The 22,764-nt window shown below is 36.6% G+C and overlaps 2 protein-coding genes across 2 annotated transcripts; one reads left to right on the top strand and one right to left on the bottom strand.

Moving 5' to 3' along the window:
- LOC113234256 lies at nucleotides 1-20,309 on the top strand. Its single transcript, XM_026469554.1, has 16 exons — nucleotides 1-129; nucleotides 355-437; nucleotides 3,142-3,361; nucleotides 3,445-3,528; nucleotides 4,399-4,522; nucleotides 5,009-5,135; nucleotides 6,072-6,227; nucleotides 8,920-9,002; nucleotides 9,078-9,155; nucleotides 10,379-10,523; nucleotides 11,478-11,575; nucleotides 13,823-13,923; nucleotides 14,080-15,183; nucleotides 15,689-15,856; nucleotides 17,730-18,085; nucleotides 18,163-20,309. The coding sequence occupies exons 2-16, from the start codon at nucleotides 381-383 to the stop codon at nucleotides 19,345-19,347; spliced, it is 4,086 nt and encodes a 1,361-aa protein (XP_026325339.1). The 5' UTR covers nucleotides 1-129; nucleotides 355-380; the 3' UTR covers nucleotides 19,348-20,309.
- Nucleotides 20,310-20,597: 288 nt separating this feature from the next.
- LOC113234269 (ribonuclease H2 subunit C) lies at nucleotides 20,598-22,527 on the bottom strand. The gene is made up of 4 exons (XM_026469568.1): nucleotides 22,374-22,527; nucleotides 21,773-21,900; nucleotides 21,402-21,506; nucleotides 20,598-20,715 (listed from the first exon to the last, which is right to left on the bottom strand). Exons 1-4 carry the CDS (start codon nucleotides 22,525-22,527, stop codon nucleotides 20,695-20,697), a joined length of 408 nt encoding a protein of 135 aa, XP_026325353.1. The 3' UTR covers nucleotides 20,598-20,694.
- Between the last annotated feature and the right edge of the window lie 237 nt (nucleotides 22,528-22,764).

Genomic DNA, 22,764 nt, shown 5'->3' with positions numbered 1-22,764 from the left:
CAAATAATCCGATTTTTGAAAAATAATCGAAAAGTTAATAAATTATAATAGCTAATTAGATGGCGATTCTTTTTAATTATTTAACATCATAATTTTACTTCACATAAAAATTTAGAGCCATAATTGTAGGTAAGTGTTAAGATTGTTAAATTGCATTTTATTTTCAATAAATACACAAACACCCGAAGTTAATCCGTTCCGAATCTACCGTAACATATTATGCAATATCTTTTCTGGTTTACGGCCATAGATTTAGCATACTAAATGTACTAAATCCATGTTTACGGCAAAGATGACAGCATATGAACATTTTGTAAAAACAAATATTATTATTATATCTCATTAATCTTGCAGATTAAGTTGTAATTTAAGACAAAATAATGTCTAAAAAGAAAATAAAATTAGGCCCCACTTACAATTGCACACAGTGTGGCAAGGTAAGCATTTTTATTCTGTTTTAATTATAACATTATACATTAATACAATCCAGTTTTCCGAAATATTGCTTCGATTTGTGATTATCGTAAGTTCTCTCTTATTTCGTAGTGTTTTTTATTGATAAAGGCCCTTCGCGTTTTCATTGTAACCTGTATGGTGAGTTTCCAACTGTACACAACAGCTATTTTTCTCAGAACCAATTATTGATTATTATGCAGTAAATGAATTTTAGTATAGTTTTTGGAACTGTACTAAATGATGATTAAAATCTGATTTAAATTTGAAAGTTCATTATTATAACACATTATCAGCAGTAGACCTCCTTGTGAAAGAGTGCGCTCAAGGGAGTACTGTTACCTTACCTATTTCTGCTACCAAGCAGTAATGTGACTATTACTGCATTTCAGTAGTAGTGCCCCTTAGATCTTTTCCGATCTAAAGCTCTGAGCGGTATAGCAATTAATAATATAATAATAATAATAAATAATAATAAATCTTTATTGTTTATTGTTGTGGGACTGGCTCTTTGCTTACCACATACACAGGTGCACAACTTGTTTGTCCTGTCACTTGGTATGATAGAAAGAATATAATAGTAAGCATAAGATCATCTACCTTGTTATTTTTATTAACATTGAGTTCATGTGGCATTTGCGCTATCATATTAATAATAATAATAATAATAATTCATTTATTTCAGGCTTGCATTCATCCATAATATTTGTTTGTAAAGAAAAATACTTAAGCTAGTGTTAGGCAAATAATGAAATAAAAGAAAATTATAGGTATTAAGATGGGAATATAACATACCCAGCCAATTTCAGGACAACTGGCTATGCATTGCCAGCAGTGTGCATCCACCGCCCCAGCATTGGGGACTCTCATCTTTCTATCCATGTGCTCAGGATGCTGTTCACACTGAGATGCTTGCGATGCACTACGCTTTCGCATGATAATGTAGAATTTGTCTACATGTTTCTCAGCAAACATGGTTGACGCGCTATAGCTGTGATATGGGGTGCTTCCAAAAGTGAACACACATGGCCTTCAAAGGCAGGCAACACAAAGGCATTCCTCTGGTGTGGCAAACGTCCATGGGCAACAATGACAACCTCCGAACAACTAGCTCATCAGCTGGTTTGTCTCTGTATTAAATGAAAATATTAATTTCACCATTTCCACATGACTTGTGTTACAGGTACATTATGCGTACACATACTGTGATAGCACAGGAGCAACAGCTATTTCATATTTCTTAATAGCTACAAAGGTTGCTTGTGTGTTTTTTCGCTTTTTCTTTATAATGACTTGAAAAGTGTTATCAGTCCACTGACCATGAACAGGGCCCCAATTCTGCTAAATGTAAATAATCTCAGTTGTATGTCGATAGAGTAGTGGCTTGCCATCGGGATACTATTCAACTGGCATTGTAATTTTTTGGTATTCTACTCTTCATTGACACCATGATGGTGTAGTCTATTAATATTGTATACATTTAATATGAAGACTAAACTGCTGGTTAAACAAGATGAAAATTAAGCTATTGCCGTTCACTAAAAAATGCGGCGAAGTGACAAATGGTCAAATAACAGTTTTAAATAGAAAAATACAGCGCACAATATTCTCTTTTAAGAACATTTAAAATTAGTTAACATGTTTGACTTATCGGAGCTTACCCTAACGATGCATAGCTGAAATAACATTAAACAATTTCAATATTTTAAAACTGGGTTATGGTTTTTCATGATATATCAAAAAATATTTCGTCACTTCGCCGCGTGCATAGTTTCATTTCTATGGTAGTTTTAGTAAGGCAACATGGATCGTTAGTGATTGAATGTACTGTGTATGTAATGCCATCATCACTGCCATTCCACTGACGCTTTATTAAAGCCCGCCTAGCTCGCCTGGCTCCGCCTGGCGCATCCTGTCGTCACCGCGAGCAATGCAATGTGTAACTTAGTTCTTAACAATAAGGTATATTTCATTGAAAGGCTGGCAGCTGCAATTGTGTGTGCCGCGGCGTATCGCGAACTTGAGTTTAGAGGTAGCAAGGCAATGTGGAAACTCAATTATTATTTTCACGAAAGAAAATAAAAGAGCAAAATTACGCTGCCTCTTGTCTTTGACAGCTTTACTCTTTTGTTATTTTGCATTCAAAGAATTGTATACTTTATTTAATTTAATAGATTTATTATTATGTTTTAGTTCGGCGCCGCCCGCCCAGCGCTCCTTGTTGCATCTTCTTTTCTATTTAGAGATATGTAACCTTATCTTGTACTAGATAAAGTTTCTGTTGCATTGCTCTTTTTAATGCAATGCAGCGTCGCGTCTCCTGCCTGCGGGAATTTGAAGCATAGGCTGTACTAAGTCGATGTTAAAGATGTTAATTTAATTCCTATTACTCGAAATCTCATTTATTTGAATAAGAACGTTACTGTTATTTTTGTTCTATTAAATTTGACGTTAAATTTGCTGTTAAATTTACACACAACATTTATTTTAAAAACTGACAATGGCCTGTTTGCAAAAACAGTGTTTGTGGTGTGTGGTGTTTCAATAAGATGTAATGTTTGTTAATTCTACAGTCTTTCTATTTACGTAATCGACGAAAAAATGTAGTCACTCCTGAATTATTAATGTATTGTTTAGTTCATGTGTACTTAGGTTCTTATAAACACTATGATGATTAACTTCTTCCAGCAATTCAGCAAATTGGGCCTGTTACAAGCTCACAGGAGTACTCACAGCGCAGCCATGTTCGCCTGTAAAGAATGCAAGTACATCGGCACCACAAAGAAATACCTCGCTCGTCACGTCGAACGGACACACCGGAAGAGCAAACTCGTGATAAAGTGCGAATTTTGTAAAAGACGGTTTCAATTTAAGAGCCAGATGGAGCATCACAAGCTTGTTCACACAGGTGAGTCTGCCCATATCTACTTATTTTCGTCGGCATCCATCTCTTTTCTGACAATGAGTAAATTCACAAATGTGTATTTCCAGGTGAAAAACCCTACAAATGCAAGACATGCGGCAAGGGCTTTAATTCGCATTATTCTTTGAATACGCATCAGTTTATTCACACGGGTAAGTTTTGTTTGCTGTACCACCTGTACCTTCTTGAGTTAGTTTTAAACAAACAGCTATGACATACAAATGAACTGATGTTGAACTCTTTCTGGATGAGTTCACCTTCTATTGAAGCACGCCAATCCTTTGGATGTGTGAAAAAATGTTGTATTAAATTTGATCAACTTCTGCTTGATAAGTAGAATAAACTTGACTTGATAAGCATTCGCTCTCCTTTTCATAATAATAAATTTCATAACTAACGCATTTGCACTTAGTTAACTTCTGAAATAGTAGTGTACTAAAACTTTCTTTTTCTTTGAAAAATGTCAAACGGAAAGTGTGCGAAACCGGATTCGCCCCCTAGTTTGCCACCCTTAGAGGTATTTAAGAGGAAAATATTCCTCTTAAATACCTCCAAAAGAAAATGTTCTTCAAATTTAAATGGGACCACTACTGAGGACCACCACTCTTTCTAATAAAAAAAAAATCATCAAAGTCGTTTCACAATTTTTTGATTATAATATAAATACACAATTTATTACCGGGTTTATCGCGTAACATACATACCAGAAACAACAGTAGAGAACCTCCTCCTTTTTTGAATTAGGATTAAACACCGTTGTTTCCAGATCTGTTAACAACTCAATTTCGGTGAAATTTGAATTACGTTAGTTATGTTAAGGAGTTTGTTTAGTAAAATTGTCAATATTATTCATTATTACGGATAACTTACGCTTGACCAAAAATAGACTACGTCAAATTTGTTTCCACAATAAAAGACCTAATAGTTAAGACTTGTATCACCCACGGTTTCGGATCTCCCCATACTGTCACAATTAAAAATATCGCACTGTATAGGGGATAAGATGGATGCGTTTATTCCAGGCCAAAAGCCATTCCAGTGTTCGTTCTGCGACTACGCGTGCCGAGACAGTTCCACGCTGAGAAGGCACCAACATCGCCACATGGGCATCGAGACAGTGTTCAACTGTACTCAATGCGACAAGCAGTGAGTTCACAGAACAATAAATACATTAGAAGTGCTTAGTGAGCGTGGAGTTCCACATATATACTTGAGCTCAGTCTGTTATTTTCGCTTTGTATGTCATGGTCGCGTCAATTGTCTCGCGCAAAACCTCGAAAATGGTAGAAAAATGCTTTTTTGTGCAAAAATAATAGTCTTGTCCACGATGGTGTTTCATATCCTAAACTGCCTCCGTGGCCGAACGGTTACAATGCCGGAATGCCACGCAGAGGTCCCAGGTTCGATTCCCGGGCCGGGAGAAATGTTTGTATGGCTTACATTTATTTCTCTCGTGAGTTTGGGTGTAATTTGTGGTTGTCTATGTGTGTGTCCATGGCACCCGCGACACAGGGTTTCCCTAGTGCGGGGCTATGTTGAGTGTGTGTGTTATTAAAAAAAAAAAATCGTTAAGAGTCTTATTTTATTGAATTTTTAATACATTTTCAATTTAAGTAGTACATAATATTACAGATTTAAGAAAAAGTCGCAACTCAAAGTGCATGTAGCCGAGAAGCATCTGAACATATGTGTGCGGAACCACGAATGTAAACAGTGCGGAAAGATGTTCAGGACACAGAAAGATGTCGGACTACATGTCGTAAGTATGGCTGTGGCCATGTTATAAAGTACCGTTAAATCTAATTTTGATAATTTTGTATTATGCCATTGATATAATGTTAATAGCGCCATCTATAAATACCAGCTTTCCGTCTATGTACATAGTAACTTATGTAGATTGCGTTACTGTTACTAGATGGCATTGTTATAAGACAATGCCATCTCACGATGGGTCATATTTGTCAGCGTTTGCATGTTTATCTATACGTTAAATATTTTTCCAAGTACATAAAACAATATTTAAAGATAATTATTTGTTAACAATCCACGAAAACAAATTCAAACTAAAGTTAAACAAACGCTACAAAACCAAAAAGATAGAAGCGTATGTGATTGTCCAAGTACCTTACCGCTTATGTTTGAACCAATCTGAAGGCTTTAGGGCGTTTGAGTAGCGTCATATGTTTTTTCAATTAAGAGTTTTGGCTTGGATACAAGTTATTTGAGCCATGTTTTCGCTTAATTATCGGGCTCCTCAATAAATGTCTCCATTGTGGTTCTAATACATTGTTTTCAATTTCACTTAAATCACATTATTGTCACTTCACACTAATTTTGAATTCGTAATTTGTGGAATTTTCAGTATAAAGCCTTTTGTAATTTGGCTTAAAATAAGGAATGCAGTTTTAACTTCTTTCGTCACTATTTCTTCGTATTTTCTTCATAAAACACTTAAAATTAACTTCAAAAATCTGCCATTTTCTATTTAATATTTTAATTAGCAAAGATACGACGTTCTTTTTTGAATCTCGTTATGACTTTTTAGCTCAGTAGCGAGCGCCATAGACAATAGTTTTGGTTCAGAAGTAAAAAGAGCGCCTTCGTCAAGAAGGTTTATGAAATTACAATTGATAGACTAAAGGCAAGAGTAGGAAAGTTGATTTCGCTACGGTTAGAAACGCATGTAAACCGGCAGAGGAACGTGCACGAGCGCGCTTTCGTGGCCCGCTGCGAGCTGTGCGGGCGCGTGAGCAGCTCGCCGCAGAACCTGGCGGCGCACCTGCGCACGCACGCGCCGCTGCGCCCCTTCGCCTGCCCCACGCCGGGCTGCCCCGTGGCCTGCCGCGACCGGGTGCGTCCACAGGCCCGAGGCCCACTGTCTGCGATTCGGTCGCGATGCGAACGTGATGCAAACACGGTGCCCGTTTTCAATGGGTCAATTCATTTATTTTATTAGAGATGAAACGGATATCCGGTAACTATCCGCCTATCCAGCCTATTTTTACTATCCGGCCGGATACCGGATAGTAGAACAATATAAAATTGAGGAACAAGCATAGTCAGTACGCCAAGTAAATTGATTTATTGATTAAAGATTATAGTAATAGGATAAACAGCATGAACAGGATTGTTGACAATCTGTTTATTACTTGTAACTCAAAGAACTATGAAGTTAGATAAAGTTATCTGTAAATTTAGTACTGGATTTCAATAATGGCAAATTATGCTGGATGAAGACCAATTATTTTGCATTAAGTAGTAAAAGTTGGTACTATTTATTTTCATTAACATGATAAACTCTTGCAAACTTTGTTAAATTTTAAGTACTACTTGTGATTGCCAGACGGTCAAATGAAAGGATCGCGATCACGATTAATTTGAACTGTGTTCAAATACCATGTACACCAGCAATAATGAAACGTGTAAGCAGATTAATTTTTTTTTTGGCAAATCTGGTATCAAGGCTTAGTAACTAGTCTTTTAGAATTTGTTAGATCACAAGCAGATTAATGAAATTGAAACAAAATAATAACGGGCGTATCAAGTTCTAGGCTTATACTTATAACAACTAGAAATTTTAATATGGCCAAAGAATGATGTAATTGCTTTTTTTCTTCTCCACCGCGAGAAATTTGCATTCAGTACAACAAACAACACTGATATTAATTAAAATATTGCCAAATTTGCGATTTTTTTTTCACTGACCACATTTTTTTGTTATGTATTTGTTTATATTATCGAATAAATTAATCGTTTTTCTAAAAACCAAGTGACTACAACAAATCAAGTCATCAATGTGAAAGTGTAATCAGTAATTAATCAATCAATCATGATGCACACTGCAAACCGGTCGCGACATATTTGGAGCAGTGGGTCAGCAATCCGGCGGCCGAATATCCGGCTATGTGGCCTAGGTGCTCGCCGGATATCCGGTATCTTGCCAAGTCACTTGCCGTTTCATCTCTAATTTATATGGATAGGTTCTCAATTCGGCTGTATGTTTTTTTATGTATGTATGTTACGCGATAACTCGATAAGGCATTTGTGAACCGATTTTGATGATTCTTTTTTTTGTTGGAGAGAGGGTACCTCAATGGTGGTCCCATTTAAAATTGAAGAAAATTCCACCTCTTAAAGGTGGCAAACTAGGGGGTGAATAACTTTTGAGATCGGTTTTTTAGTACTCTGTACTGAGATTATTTCACTTTTAAATTTACTACCAATAAAGCACTATCGTATGTGTGAGAGTACTATATCATTATGAGCGAAATGTACATAAACCAGTACAGATTTTTCGCTCATAATGATTCAACATAAGTGTTTGCATCGAGGCTATTGCGCATTTGCATCGCGTTTGCAGCGATACAATCGCCTATAAATTACAAGTGTAGCGATGCAATCATGCATTTCACAAACGCGCGTTTGCATCGATGCCAAAGGTCACCGTGTGTAACCGCTCTTATGGCTGATTTACAAGTCCAGTAACTGAATCCAGCGTCACTGAATTCCAGCCCTGGATTGATGTAAACACGTTACAATCCAATACAACGTCTACTATCCAGCGCTATATTGGAACAGAGCGCATTATATTATTCAATACATTGTCCGCACGCCGCGCACCCCGTGCCAGTGGCACTGGGTCTGTATAATGCGCCAGTCGCTGACGCGTAATCGTGCAGTGACCACGCGGCTGTTTGCCTGGTGCACCGGTTCTTCGGAAATATCATCTAAAATCTTGAAAAAAAATCTGGTGTCATTCTCAAAGCTGATCTGTACTCCTTGGTACCTTCTGCCATTAGTTGGTTCATAAATAAAACAGACCCCCCAGAAATTTCTCAATAATCCACTTTCCCATCTAAATTCACTTCTTCAAACAATTTTTCTTCCAACATGTCAATCAACTCATCAACAAAAGTTTTTTGGTCAGTACTTTGCGTTGCCTTCGCATTTCATGTCGCGAAACACTCGACAAAATAAGAATAGTTACTGGATTAAATTCATCAAGTATGTAACCAGAAATAGAGACGAAATAAGGGTCATACATTTCTGATAACTCGTCGCTCATCAGTGATACATCACTTATAAATATCAACTCTCGTTTGCACTGAAATATAGATAGCGCCAACATCTGACCTGTGTGTACGTCTTCGTACATTCCAAAAATGTTTATTGGAATAAAGATAATCTCTAACAATGACGTGCTGTTCCATTCGATGGTGTGGGGAAAAACAGCAAAACATCTAATTACAAAACAAACGGAATCAAATTTCGTCGGTAATTTAATATTAAATATGTAATTTTGCAATTTTCGTCAAACAATTGACGACACCCGTCAATTGTTTCGAATTCGGGCTCGCCAATCGGAGCGCAGTTGTCACAGTAATGATGTGGAAGAATAACTATTCTTTCAAATAAGTTAAATGACATTTCGTCTCAATTTCTGGTTATATACTCGATGACTAAATGTAAATGGCGCGACCCGGTGACACTGGATCCAGCTACCGGACTAATATAAACCAGCCTTAACCGCCCTCGCTGCGTAGGGCGGCCTCCGGCGCCACGTGGCGGAGAAGCATTCGGGCGTGCGGCCGCACCGCTGCGACCACTGCGGCAAAGGATTCTACCGGTCAGTGACGCCTCCCGCTGGGAATTCTTTTGGTGGTGCGCTCCGAATAACACCATTTGGCCATTTCTAATTCAGGAAAGCTCACTTGAGAAGACACGTGAACACCCACGCGCCGCGGCGTCGCGCCGTCCAGTGCGACTACTGCAAAGTGTTGTGAGTTGATTCCACTTTATAGTATACTATTCGTCACATTGACAATTGGTTCGGACTGTTCAACAAAAATTAACCTTACGTCAAAGATAATAAGGCCTCCGCTATTGATTACATGTTTGTATTTGCCTTCACTTTCATACAATCGCGTGTATTAGTTTTTTCAAAGAAACCAACGTTTCAGGATCTTTGCAGATCCCATGGTCACTGACGTGAACCTGTAAACAGCTCGAGACGTTGGTTTGCTTGAAAATACATATTATTACACGCAATTTAGAACTGAATTTCGTAACTTATCTGGATTCGAAATCTTTAAAAAATGTTACCTATGTATTTCGTTAATAAAGATTTGGCTAAAATAAATATAAAATATGATTGTATAAAAAGGAAAAACGAATTTAATTAAAACATGTTATATACATTGATTTAAATTCATTGTTATTTGTAGAAAAAAAACGCTACGATTTTGTCATCGTTTCGTGTTCAAACGTTTCCGCCTTCTTGCTGTTTGACGCAATGACGTCCGGCAGAAGCCGAGTGCGATCAAACTTTATGTGCTTCGAATGCGGGTGAATTGCGGCATTCTATTTGTTGAGAATCCAGCATCATCGTCACCAGGCCACCGAAGGGTGAGGCATCGCCGCCGCGGGGGACGGGTGTCCAACGAGCGTATTTATTCCCCACCAATATTTATTCAAAATTTAAAAAATCACTTCAACGGTCGCCGATAGTGTGGACATGCATTTTTTTTGTAATATATGAAATATAGGGAATGAAACTATTTTTCCGGAAATGAAACTATTTTTCCGAATTTAAATCGCGTATATTTGTTTTTTCAAACAAACCGACGTTTCGGACCCTTTACAGGTCCCATGGTCACGGTTGACTAGTTTCGTTTCCTATGCGTAACAATCGCGGAAACCTAAGAACTCGATATTTTTCCGGATTTAAATCGCGTATATTTGTTTTTTCAAACAAATCGACGTTTCTGGTCCTTTACAGGTCGTAAAACGTCGGTTTGTTTGAAAAAACAAATATACGCGATTTAAATCCGGAAAAATAGTTTCATTTCCTATGTGTAACAATCGCGAAAACCTAAGAACTCGATATATATGAAATAATTAAATCTTAGTGAAATATCGTATTACGTTCTTCATTTTCATCCATCGACCAAGTTCATAACGCCATAGTATTCAATTTTATTCAAAATACATTTTTTTTCGCAGTTTCTACTCAAAAAATTACTTAATAAAGCACATAAACGACATGCACAACCCGAAAGCACCTCAATTGGAATGTGACGAGTGCGGCTTTATCACGAGGAACAAAATTGGCATGATCCTGCACTTGAAGGGCAGCCATGCACCACCGGTAAGCATGAATTTTTTTTTACCAAAGTGACTCGGAGCTTCAAATTGCAAAAATCTGAGGGGCACTGCCACTGCGCCCGACACCCTGAGACATAAGTTGAGAAGTCCCATATGGCTCTGACTTCACCAGCACCCTTGTCCTTCAAAACCGGAACGCAGTAATGCTCACATTACTGCTTGGGAGCAGAAATAGGTAAGATGGCAGTACTTGCCTGGACGAAGCTCTTTCACAAGGAGCTCTGCTGCTGCTAAAATATATTATGGTTTTACTGGAAATTGACCATTACGTTTTGGTAACCAGACGAGTAAGTGCGGTGGTATCCCAGTAGGATCCCTTCTCCATTAAAAAGTTCGAACAGTGTTTCTCGCAATTGAGTGGCAATTGTTCGCCCACTAGGGGATAACGTATACGACACCGTTCAACATCACAAAATCATAAGGGACGACTTAAATCGGCACATGTTGTTACCGCTAAATAAAATCCAACTCCGATTTCACTTCGCTTTTATTGAGGTTAAATTCACTTTATTCTCTAAGGTCACTATCGGATCAAGATTGAGCTACTCGTTTTTTCTTCTTTTTTTGGACACTGACGCTTTGCGGTTGGCTGCTGATGGCCTTGACAGCGCTAACTGATAAAAGGGCGAGCTGAAGGCTCTTAACCCATTAAAATAAACTAGAAGTACTCGCCCCTAACACGGGCTTTAAAACTTTCGTTGAGGTGGTAGTGTGAAGTTAGGTGTCAATACCACAGGGTGATCCGACATGGTACTAAAGTAGTCAATACAACAACTTAATAAATCATGCGCGAAGTTAGGTACGAATATCATAGAGGCATTCATAGTGTTACTAAAATAGTCAATTGAAGAACTTAATGGGTGAAGCTTATTTTTTTCCATCCTCTAAGTTGAAGCGTAACAATATAATATTAATGAATTTTAATGTTCTTTTGCAGGAAGTGGAATGCAAGATCTGCCATTCGATATACAAACGACCGACCTACTTGAAGCTTCATTATTTACGAACTCACGGCATCAGATACAAGATGAAACAGTGAGTTTTTACCATTGTCATAAGTGAAGTTTACTTCTTATCGTATTGATGACATACAATATGATTCTTGCCATCGTGGTGAAAAGGTTTGCCATCGGGGCAAAGTATTCGCCGATTGTTGCCCAAGGTGCACCCGATGTACACGAAAAGTATAGTAGTGCGAGGAGGCTCCTTTCGTGCACCCCAGTTTACTTTATTACATGAGCTCTAGCCAGTAATAAAAATTTTCAAACAATAAACATAATATATAGAAACATCGAGTATATAACCAGAAATAGAGACGAAGTAAGGGCCATCCATCCCTGGCAATTCGTCAGCCAAACGGGCCTTATATCACTTTTAAATATCAACTCTTGGTTGTGCTGAAATCACAAATTAGAAAACTGAAATAGTACAGCGCCAACAACTGACCTGTGTGTACGTCTTCGTATATTCCAAGAATATTCCTATATAGAATATATATATTATAGTATGTATTTATTGTAATAAAGATAATATCTCTAACTATGGGAGACTGTTTCATACGGTGGTGTAGGAAAAACAGCTAAACATCTAATTACAAAACAAACGGAATCACATTTTATCGGTAATTAAATATGAAATTTTTCAATTCTCGTTCATTACAGCAAAGCTCAAGTTCAAGTGGTCAATTTGAAGTGAAACAATTCACGATGCCCGTCAATTGTTTCGAATTCGAGCTGGCCAATCGGAGTGCAGCTGTCACCGTAACGATATGACAGAATAGTTTTCAAACTAAATTAAATGACATTCGTCTCTATTTCTGGATATGTACTCGATGTATAGAAATCATATGCGTTTGGTCCGCTGTTGTTTTCAGTATCTTGCTGTTTGGTATGTAGTGTTGGACCTTGACCCAAGCACTATGGTCAAAACTGGAGTCCTTTGAGATGTGGCTGTACAGACGTATGCTTAGCATATTGTGGGTACATAACCCAACCTCTGGTTAAAAAAAAACCGACCTCAAAAGTCATTCATCCCCTAGTTTACCACCCTTAGAGGCGGAATATTTTCTTCAAATTTAACTGGGACCACTTCTGAGGTACCCTCTTTCCAACAAAAAAAAGAATCATCAATATCGGTTCCCAAATGGCGGAGTTATCGTGTAACATACATATAAAAAAAAACAGACGAATTGAGAACCTCCTCCTTTTTTGAAGTCGGTTAAAAAAGCCGCCAATGTTGAGGTTCTTGGTCGAATGGGGAAAAAAGTTGGATATACTCAGAACTGTAAAGGAAAAGGAAGCTGCAGTAATTGGGGCACGTAGATGCCAGATTCTTCCATTAATAATGCAGAGAAAAATACAAGGAAAGCGTAGTCGTGGCGGAAGGTTCCACCTTAGCACACGTTCCGCCTTTCGTGCGGCAGCTTCAAAATTGAGATTGATGGTTGCCAACCTTCATGAGAAAAGCGGCACCTAAAAAAATTTAAATAATAAGTCTTCACTGCTACACATATTATATGAGATTTTCCAAGTGGCCATAGAAATGAGACTCCAGTGACTGTTATAAATTATAAGATCTTTCACTGTAAATCCAAACAAAACCACGTCTGTTCTAGTCAAAGATGCTTTTTGTAATGGCGGCCCCTCGTTAGCGTTCCGTCGATTCGATGATGGCAATATCGATTTATTTATTAACAAAATAAAATCACTCAATGTCACGATTCGCTAACAGATATGACTTTTTTACTTTCGAATGTAATTTTAATTCTGACACCACAAGCTGGAGAAGCTTTAAATAATGAAGTTTTCTTAAATTTATATTACAGTGTACTGTCCCTTACAAAGGGTAACCTATCACAAAGTCGAATTTTTTTTCCCGAAATAACGTTTGTTCGAATTTTCATTACACCGAAAACCGAATTATAATGAGACAGTTGTACTTTCAGGATATGTTGAATGTTTATCGCAAAGACACGATTAGGTTCGGTTAGGTTAGGTTAAGCTTGGTTTAAAAGAAAAAACATGTTCCTCTCAAAATTACTTTCGAGGTTATGAAATTTCGACCCAACGTTATTTCTGGAAAATGACATTTCAGACTACTGATAGGTGGCCCTTACAAAGACGTGTTGGCAAATGTTGCTGGCACAGTAGTTCTGTCAAACCGTCATTGTGCGTTGCTGTTGTTTTTTTTTTCATCTTCAAATGAAGACTAAGGTAGAACTGTTCTAACGCATGGGTTCTCCTGTAGTTTAGTCTGGGTTGCAGTTTATTTTTTAAATTTCAGACGCAAACCGCCCGTGGTGGTGAAAGAAGAACCAGCAGGATCTGATGATGACGACACGTCTTTAGATCTCTTCGAGGTTGACAAACACGAATTGGACGACGGTGAGCTGTTTTCAGTGTTTGCCTTTCCAATTTTACCACAAAGCACTGTTGCCGTTTCTTTCTTATCTCACCATTAGTTTAAAGTTCCAATACTAGCCAATTTTAAAAACTATTAACTTGTGTTGAGTTGTTAATAAATGGTAGAAACAATTGTAGTTTCAGACACCGAAGCCCAAAAGACATTAAGCGAGCTTCTGGAAGTAATTTCCTCAAACCAAACAACTATACAAGAGCTAGATGATCCAGTAAGTTTGAGAGAAATACAACCCATGAGGGAAATTATTGAAGCAGCGCAAGAAATTCAAGAAGTTTTAAATGATGACTCGAACAACCACAAAGCTGTCGACGATGTTGACAAATCTGTTAATGACAATGTGAAAAAGTGTACAAGACAACACAAAGGTCAATCAAAACGTGGAATTACTGTGCAATATATTGACACTTCTACAAAAGACAATGCGAAAAAGTTTAAACGTAAAAAAAGGGCAACCACAGATCAAGATAAAGAAATAAAATATGATAAATCATCGGAAGACGCTAACACTTCCATTAAAGACAGTACAAAAATGTCTATGCAAGACAAAGGACTGAATCAAAACTTGGCATTATACAATGAACTTCAGGAATTAGTGCATGAACAGAAAACTGCACAAGACGTCAAAGACTTACAAATTGAAAATTTACAAGAAAATCAATATGATAATCATATTGAAATTGAAGTACCATTTGAAATTCCACAAACAAAAAGATCAATGGATAAATGTCAACAGTTGACTATCACTCGAACGCCTGGTCTAGAAATAGGACTCCGAGAAGTAGAAATAGTCAAAGAAATAGAACAACCAATTGAGAAAAAGGAAATTCCTATTGAAGAAGATAAACAAGCAATAAAGTTAGTACAAGATATACAAACAATGGAAGAAACATTAATTCCATTTGAAGATAAACAAAAAGAAGAATTTGAAACATGTATAGAAGAAACTAAAGAGACTATTCAAGAAACAACTCAGTCATTTGACGAAATCACTCACCCAATTGAAGTAACCACTCAGCCAATTGAAGAAACCACACATCCAACTGAAGAAACCACACAGCCAATTGAAGAAACCACACAATCAAGTAATGAAACCAGTCAGTCAATTGAAGACGAAGTTAAGAATTTTGAATACTCAAAAGTTACGACCATGAACGACATACCAAGAAGTGTCTTTGAGAAATTTTATACCTCACACATTTCTTACATTGGCAATAAAGAAAAAGGTGAGTACCGATGCGCGTTTCAATGCTGGGCACGGGTCCAACAAGTCTCAGTTAGTGAACTAAACCACACATGATTCACTAACTAGTGATGCAAATATGTGCTGGAAGTCAAACCTGCACTCTATTGCATTTAAAAGCATCTGCCATCCGAACTGGGCTGTCACTTGTTTTTAATAAATACTTAAATTCGAAAACTGACGCATTAGGATGTACGTCAATATTTGTATTGTCAGTAGAGGTCAGTTTCTATTTTATTTTACAAAAATTAAATTATAATTCAAAACAAAACTCCCTATACAAAAGAATGTGCAAGTCGAGTAAATCAATAAGGTCAACACCCAAATTAAATGATCCCAAACACGACAGATGTACTCTAGATAATTGGTGTGTTGCGTAGTCTGCAAAACAAACATATGAGAAGGATCTATAACTCTGTTACTGTGAAGTCCTTAGCCCTCGTTGATACGTGCCGCAAAATTATTTATAAATATAACAATAATTCCAGATCCTCATCCAAACGTGGAAGAAAATCTGCAAAAGGAAGTTACAAAACTAATTCAACAGAAGTTAACTGAAGTGAGACAGAAGAAGCAGGTCAAAGCGTTGGAGCGAGCGAGACGGCAATATAACCAGCGGATGAAGAGGTTTTTGAATAATGCTGATAAGAAAAAAGGTTAGTTGATATCGATATTGTAGTGTCCGTCAGGATGGCTGGACCAAGCGACGGCATATAGAAATCAAACTGTGCTCATATTTATTACCCATTTTCTACTGTTTAGTACCTTTATTGACATATTTTCTGCCTTTGCCCTAACGGAAATATTAAAAAAATAAAGTTGCCAGCCATTCTGATGTCAGGTTGGCTGGACCACTACGTTTTTCATGGTTCCAGCCATAGATGTACGAAAAAAGGGGAGATATGTAATAACGCTATGTAAGATCGGGTACCGATGTCGCCACTTTTTAGCTTGTGTGCAATTCAAACTTTACGCTCTATTATCTACTATCATAACTTCAATATTTTGATTGGGTAGGGCTTAAAACGTGAAAACGACGTAACACAATTTTAAAATTTAACAAAATTAAACTTAGTCACTCGAGTAAGAGTTATATTACAATATTTCAGTATTTTTTTCATCATGATTCAGCCATCAGGTGGCGTTTTAGTAAAAATGCCACTAGTATATAATATCTAACTATTACACGTTAGATGGCGCTGAAACTAATTTTTCGTTACACTAAGAACTCACTGAGCGGTTTTCACCCGCGTCTGTCCGGGACCGCGGCATCTGTAGTATATAATAGTTAAGTATGTATTATTAGTAGCACATTTCACGGTGCGTTTTACGCCTGTAGTGGTGACGGTTGCTCGCGGTTGTCGCGGCGGGGTACTAGTAGAACCGCGCAGGACGTGATCACTTGCGCACTTTGGCGGCCGTCGTCGCCCGCGCACTTTGGCGGTCGGTTCAGGCGCAATGTGGTGCAGGCGCATGCGGGGTGAGTTCTCTTTTAACCGGTCCGTTCCGCAATCGCAGCGGTTTCGTGCCCGCAATCACGGCGACAACGTGCCCGCACAAACTTGCAGTGTCGTGAGTATTGAATAAAACCGCTATCTAGCAGAACCGGCGGGCGCAGATGGAAACCGCTCCGTAAATGGTTAACTTTATTAACCTTAAACTGATGCTACTCACTGAGTGATGTGGTCCTACCTAATCGATAGATAGAAACCATGTGTCCATGCGGCATTTAATATTAAAAAAATATTCAATTTTTCATACTATACCTGCACTGGTACTGGTGTATTATTAAATGAATATATTAATATAAATTATTATTATTTTCTTAACGGCGACCACTAAGCTTGGTCAGTTTTATAAGAATAATATAAAAAATATGGCGATCGTCGCCAGTGTCAGTTTTCCATTATACGTTACCACGGGTTGGTGAAGCAGTCATTGTCAAGCGCAAACTCGGACCATCAACGAACTTAATAAATTAAATTATGTTGCTTTTTTATTAAGGATTTATGTAATTTTCTATAATTGTTTTATTTTTTTTATTTATTTTATTTTATTTATTTTTTAAATGCATTTGCTATAGAAATTTAAACAAAGTCATAAATAATACCACATAGAAAAACTCGTAAGGTCCGGTGGTTCATTCCGTGGCTTAGCGTCTAGCACGGTTTGCTAGAAGACGTCGGTTCGAATCCGGCCAGATGGAAGGATTTTTTTCTAAGTGTGCGATGTTTGTTATTAATAATTATATCATACTGTATGATATAATAACAAACCAAATCAATCAATTATCAGGTCTCAAATTGGGTGTATTAGAAACCCTGTACTATGAGTACCAGAATTAGGAACTTGGGGGCGCTGTTCAAAATAATTACGTCATTTTAGTTACTTTGTTAAATAGTTCCTACCGGACCAAACCTGGGTTCTCATCAATCTACAAAGGTCGCCAAATACACCAAAATGTCATTGAATACTTTAAAACACTAGACGTCGTATCGCGTCACATTATTATAATATTATAACTTTCAGAAACAGTCAACAGAGAATTCGTCACCAGGATATCAAAACAAAATAATAAAATCAACGATAATGATACAAACGACGGTAATGATTCTAATGATGAATCATTGAAAGATTTTGAAGCAACTAATGAAGACCTAAATGACTCGGAAGCAATTAATGAGGATATCGATAGTAAAAATAATGAGACATATTCACTGAGAAAGAGAGAGAAACGCAAAGTAAATAATAATGAATCAATAAATGATGTTACTGATGAATTAGATAACGACAATGATTCTGATTATGAAAATGATTTTAAAGATAAGAAACGAACAATTAACAAGTTGAAATTTAATACCCACCAGTGTTATGTATGTTTCAAGGTATGTATAACAGTCCATGTAATGTACTTTTGCACTTGGTTCCATCGGTATCTATAAATAAATTTCTCTTGTTTCAGCTCTACAAAACGAAATCACTACTCATAGATCACTGCAAAGAACATTTTGATGTGTGTTCAGAAGAATTGTTGAAAAAATGTCCACTATGTCCGTTTGTTGGCCGCAAATATTTTTCAAAACATTTGAAAGCCAAACACGATATTACTTTAAATATTAATTACGGAACAGTTGGCGACAGGAACGACAATTCCAACGGATCTAGGTATTATTATAATATAAAGAATAAAAATATAGATAAAATTGAAATAATACCTAGTGTTCAAAATCTGAACAGGATAGCTTATACTAAAATTGATAAAAAACGTCGCGAAGATAAAGAAAAGGCAGTGGCTAAAACTAAATTAGTAAAAAAAGGTAAAGAATGGGTGGTTGAGGATGAAAAAATTAACATCAAAGGCAAAGATTTTATATTGCCCAAATTCGATAAAGAGTTGCTGAAAAATATCACCGGTGGTGACAATAATGAATATCTAGATAATTTAAAGAAACTATACCAAATAGCCAAAAAGGAGGGTAAAAAGATGCTGTTTCCTTGTCAAAACTGTGACAAAATTTGCCAAAATTTATCAGCGTTGACGTTGCACAGTCGAAAACATGATCCAAACGCTAAACCTTTTAAGAAAAAGGTTTGGAAGCATAAACTTAAGAATGCTAATGCTAAATCGATGGATAAGTCGACAAAAACGAATGAAGTATCGAATAATCGACTAGAGAAGCCGAAACCAATTAAAAATAAACATAAATGTGATCCAGAACTAAAGGAATTCTATGAAAAAAATATTCGAGGTGGTGATATCGAGTTTTGGCAGTTTTTAAAAATTTTTAATAAGATGGGGCGTGAAAATATTAAAGATTTTAAAGACCTTAGAGGGAGATTGGAATATGGTATAGAGCCTATTACTGCTCAATGTTCCGTATCTGAAAATACTGGAAATGATGAAGCTAGCACTAATCCTGGTGCAGCTCCGCCTAAAAATGATATATCTACCATTAATAATAATTTAACTACTACTACTAAAGCTAAAAATAGAGTTAGAGAAGCGAGCAAAGTAGTTAAAGGTGGTGTTTATAAAAGAGTTGTTAGGTTAAGTAGAAAAGAATTTCACCGAAGAAACTTGTTAAAACGTCAACTAAGGGAAAGCATTGCTAAGAATTTTAAAAACGTTACAGCATGTCCTAAGTGAGGAGTATTTGAGGATTTTTTCTTTAGCATGTAGTTAAGCGAGTTAATTGCAATTGTGGGTGTAAAAAATACAAGCTGATTAGTAGCATGTCCCTAAATACTACATTATGCCCTGGGAATGGGGGAATTTGGAAAGCAAAAACGAAACAATTTAGTTATAATTTAATCATAATGCCATTTCGAGGATTAAGGTTGCATGGTTTTGCTAATACGGTACTTGAAATTGCTGTGAAAAATATGCTCAGTATAACCTGACTTGAGTAAGAAATTGATAATGACATCACATAATATATAGCTGGGAGACTGGTTGAATGTTGCCAAGAAAAGACGCATGGAAGAGTTGCATAAGGCGTACGTTTGAAAGCGGTTCACTATAAACATCACTAACTTGTAAATGGGATTATTATTGTAAAACGTAAAGGCACTGCACCTGAAAAGGCATTATTAGATTTCATATATTATTAGAATGACTTACATTAAGGCGTGCACAGCCCTTCACTGTTGCATCAAGCAATTGATCTATTATTGTCATCTCTAAATACAAGAAGACTAGGAGAACAGTTTTATAGAATTGAAGAATTCTTTAGCTTCGATTGCTTTTATCTCTGGTTGAGACACATACCTCACGTGCTACCTCAGTAGCAAGTGTCGTGTGTCCAACAAGGGGCAGCAAGGATAAGAAGGGAGCAGAAAAGTTTTGCTTCACAGAACCTAGTCTTTGCGCGTTTAGTCCGAGTTTGGACTTTGTCAATAGTTGCAATTGCCCCTGTCAATAATTGCAATTGCCCTTGTCAATAATTGCAATTGCCATTGTAAATTATTGCAATTACCCCTGTCAACAATTGCAATTGCTCTGATTAATGTCACTCAGCTGATAAGCAATATTTTCTTCATACATAGAGGTAATTTTTAAGTTCTTTATTTTGTTATAAGTTCTAATAGAGGTTTTGATTTTGTTTGCGTGGATATATACATATATAAATATAAAGAAAATACAAATATAAATTAAAACGTTTGTATTATTCATTACATTAGTAAGTGATCACATTTCCCTTAAAATTAATAGTACATTTACTTGACATAGTCAATTTACCTGAACTTAATACCTCCCTCTGTAACATGTAATGTAGTATTGTAATTTATTCTACATGTACGGTGTAATGTGTAACTAGTGGTTACTTTACTATAGTGTTTTGTACTTGTAAGTAAACACAACTATGTACTGTTTTGAAATTGCACATTGTATTTTTAATCATTCTGGGAGTTTATACAGAGGTATTATTATTCAGAAGTTCAGATAAATGTCTCTGCTTAATTTCTATCTTTGAAAAATTTGTCTATTTAGAAGTTATACTTGGTCACCATGAATCTGTAAGAAATAAACAGAATTATGACCATTATTATCACTACTTATATAACCAGAAATAGAGACGAAATAAGGGCCATTCAACCCTGGCACCTCATCAGGCAAATGGGCCTTTAAATATCAACTCTCATTTGTGTTGAAATCACAAATTAGAAAGCTGAAATAGTATACCGCCAACAACTGACCTGTGTGTATACCTCCATATAATCCAAAAATATTCTGTATTTATTGTAATAAACATAGTATCTATAACTATGGGGGGCAGCAGCTCATCAAGCTTATTATCGCCTTCAATGCAACAGAACAATATCCCTCAATGTGTATCTTGATGTGCTGCCGTCTGTACCCCTCAAACCATGAGATAACAGGAAGAGAATAGTTGAGCAAATGGAGATAGGTCATACGTCTAAAAACAGACAGTTCAAAAATATACCTTTTTGTGGTAATTGTATTACACCTGCAGAGTAAATGAACTGGCTAAAGTTAAAGCTCAATTATTGGAATAAATCCAATTTAGCTTTAGCTAAAATCATTGAGCAAACACTAATAATATTTGGTTACTACTAAAATGTATAACCATAAACTTGCCTAATGCTAAAACTCAATTACTGGAATAAATCCAATTCAGCTATAGCTAAAATGGTTTAGCAAACACTAATAATATTGAGTTACTACTAAAAGTGTATTACCGCTTCAGCAATGTCAATCCAATCCAAAGCTTTAACCAAGTTATCATTTTTTGAAGGTTTCTTGTCCCAGTTCCAGTATGTGAACTGTTTGAAGCCCCCAGCTACCTGAAAGACATAAGCGCTGCATAAATTACATGATAAATACTCGTCCTACAGAAGTTATGCACACAGGATATCAGTAAAGGAAAGGTAAAATGTGTAACGTGCATTTCGGCAAAATTACAGCAATCTAATTTTATTTGTTATGGGAAAGTGGAAAGTGTCACTTTAAGTTTTTTTCCAGCATCATCCAGCATTGATATGATACCTAGCATACCACTGTGATTGCTTACATTCTACAGTGGATCTTGTAACCAATGATAATGTATTACCTGGAACCTTCGTTCTGCATCTTCAGCTAGTGGTCTCTTGGCTTCAGTGACAACTACGGCCCGGTATCCTTCTGGTACATTCATTTTTATGCCATCCAAAGGGTGACCTCGGAATGTTGCTGTTAGCTCTGCTTATAAAAAAATACAAAGTACAATAGAAAATATCATGCAATCAGTGTCGCGGTCCTTTCAATCTGGTCCAATTCCGGACAAGGTGTTGACTAGTAGTCGTCAAAGAGACCTGCATGTCTAAGAAACTCCTCCAGCTTCATTTTAACATGGCTTATATAGGGTGAGTTAGTTTCCAACAGTATGTTCGAGCCGACATATTCATAAATCACGAGGTGGTCTAGGAACAAATTCCCATTGCCAGACCAGTTTGCTCATCAATCTCACCAATGGCAAACACTACAACAAAACTGCATAAACATAGTGAAGAATGTTCAACCCCTGTGATATGTCCCAAAGCACATTAAGAAAAATTAACAGCAGCACAGCATATGCAATAAAATTTAGGTTATGTCAAGGAAGTGAATATTTTGTCTTATTCCAACAATAAACGAAAAAAATATGGTTTATTAAGTAACTGATAAATAATTACCTCCATTATCGTTACTATTGATATACGGTTCGAAATATTTACGAACATTGGCGGTGCCGTTCTCGTCTATTTTACAAGGTATGTAATGAGCTTTTTGTTCAAAAACTTCTTTGTTTACAGTATTTTTCAAGTTATTCTCCAATTGTATAGACATTTTGGATATATTGAATAATAATCAAAACAAAAAGAATTAATTGCACATCATAACGAAAAAGAAATGCCGCCGAAAAACAAAATAATTAAAAAAAAGTTACTGTCAAAACCAGCGTTGCCAATGCCAATTGTTCAAAATCCCCAAACATCACGGTTAAAATCCCCAAGTTTGGGAAGAACAAAGTTCATATTCTCCACAAATCCCCACAACTCGAGTTTTCATTATTTATTACAAATA

Source organism: Hyposmocoma kahamanoa, unplaced genomic scaffold, assembly GCF_003589595.1.
Source record: "Hyposmocoma kahamanoa isolate Upper Pololo Valley unplaced genomic scaffold, ASM358959v1 82, whole genome shotgun sequence".
In the NCBI taxonomy this organism is placed as follows: domain Eukaryota; kingdom Metazoa; phylum Arthropoda; class Insecta; order Lepidoptera; family Cosmopterigidae; genus Hyposmocoma; species Hyposmocoma kahamanoa.
This window is presented reverse-complemented; position numbering and strand designations above follow the sequence as displayed.

What these genes read in the sequence shown, in the direction of transcription:
- LOC113234269 (XM_026469568.1), bottom strand. Translation starts at nt 22,527, where the DNA reads ATGTCTATACAATTGGAGAATAACTTGAAAAATACTGTAAACAAAGAA. An exon ending in ATGCAGAACGAAGGTTCCAG is followed by an intron (nt 21,507 to 21,772) that starts GTAATACATTAT and finishes TATGTCTTTCAG; the next exon opens with GTAGCTGGGGGCTTCAAACA. An exon ending in GGATTGACATTGCTGAAGCG is followed by an intron (nt 20,716 to 21,401) that starts GTAATACACTTT and finishes TATTTCTTACAG; the next exon opens with ATTCATGGTGACCAAGTATA.
- LOC113234256 (XM_026469554.1), top strand. Translation starts at nt 381, where the DNA reads ATGTCTAAAAAGAAAATAAAATTAGGCCCCACTTACAATTGCACACAG. An exon ending in TGTACTCAATGCGACAAGCA is followed by an intron (nt 4,523 to 5,008) that starts GTGAGTTCACAG and finishes ATAATATTACAG; the next exon opens with ATTTAAGAAAAAGTCGCAAC. An exon ending in TAATGCTGATAAGAAAAAAG is followed by an intron (nt 15,857 to 17,729) that starts GTTAGTTGATAT and finishes TATAACTTTCAG; the next exon opens with AAACAGTCAACAGAGAATTC.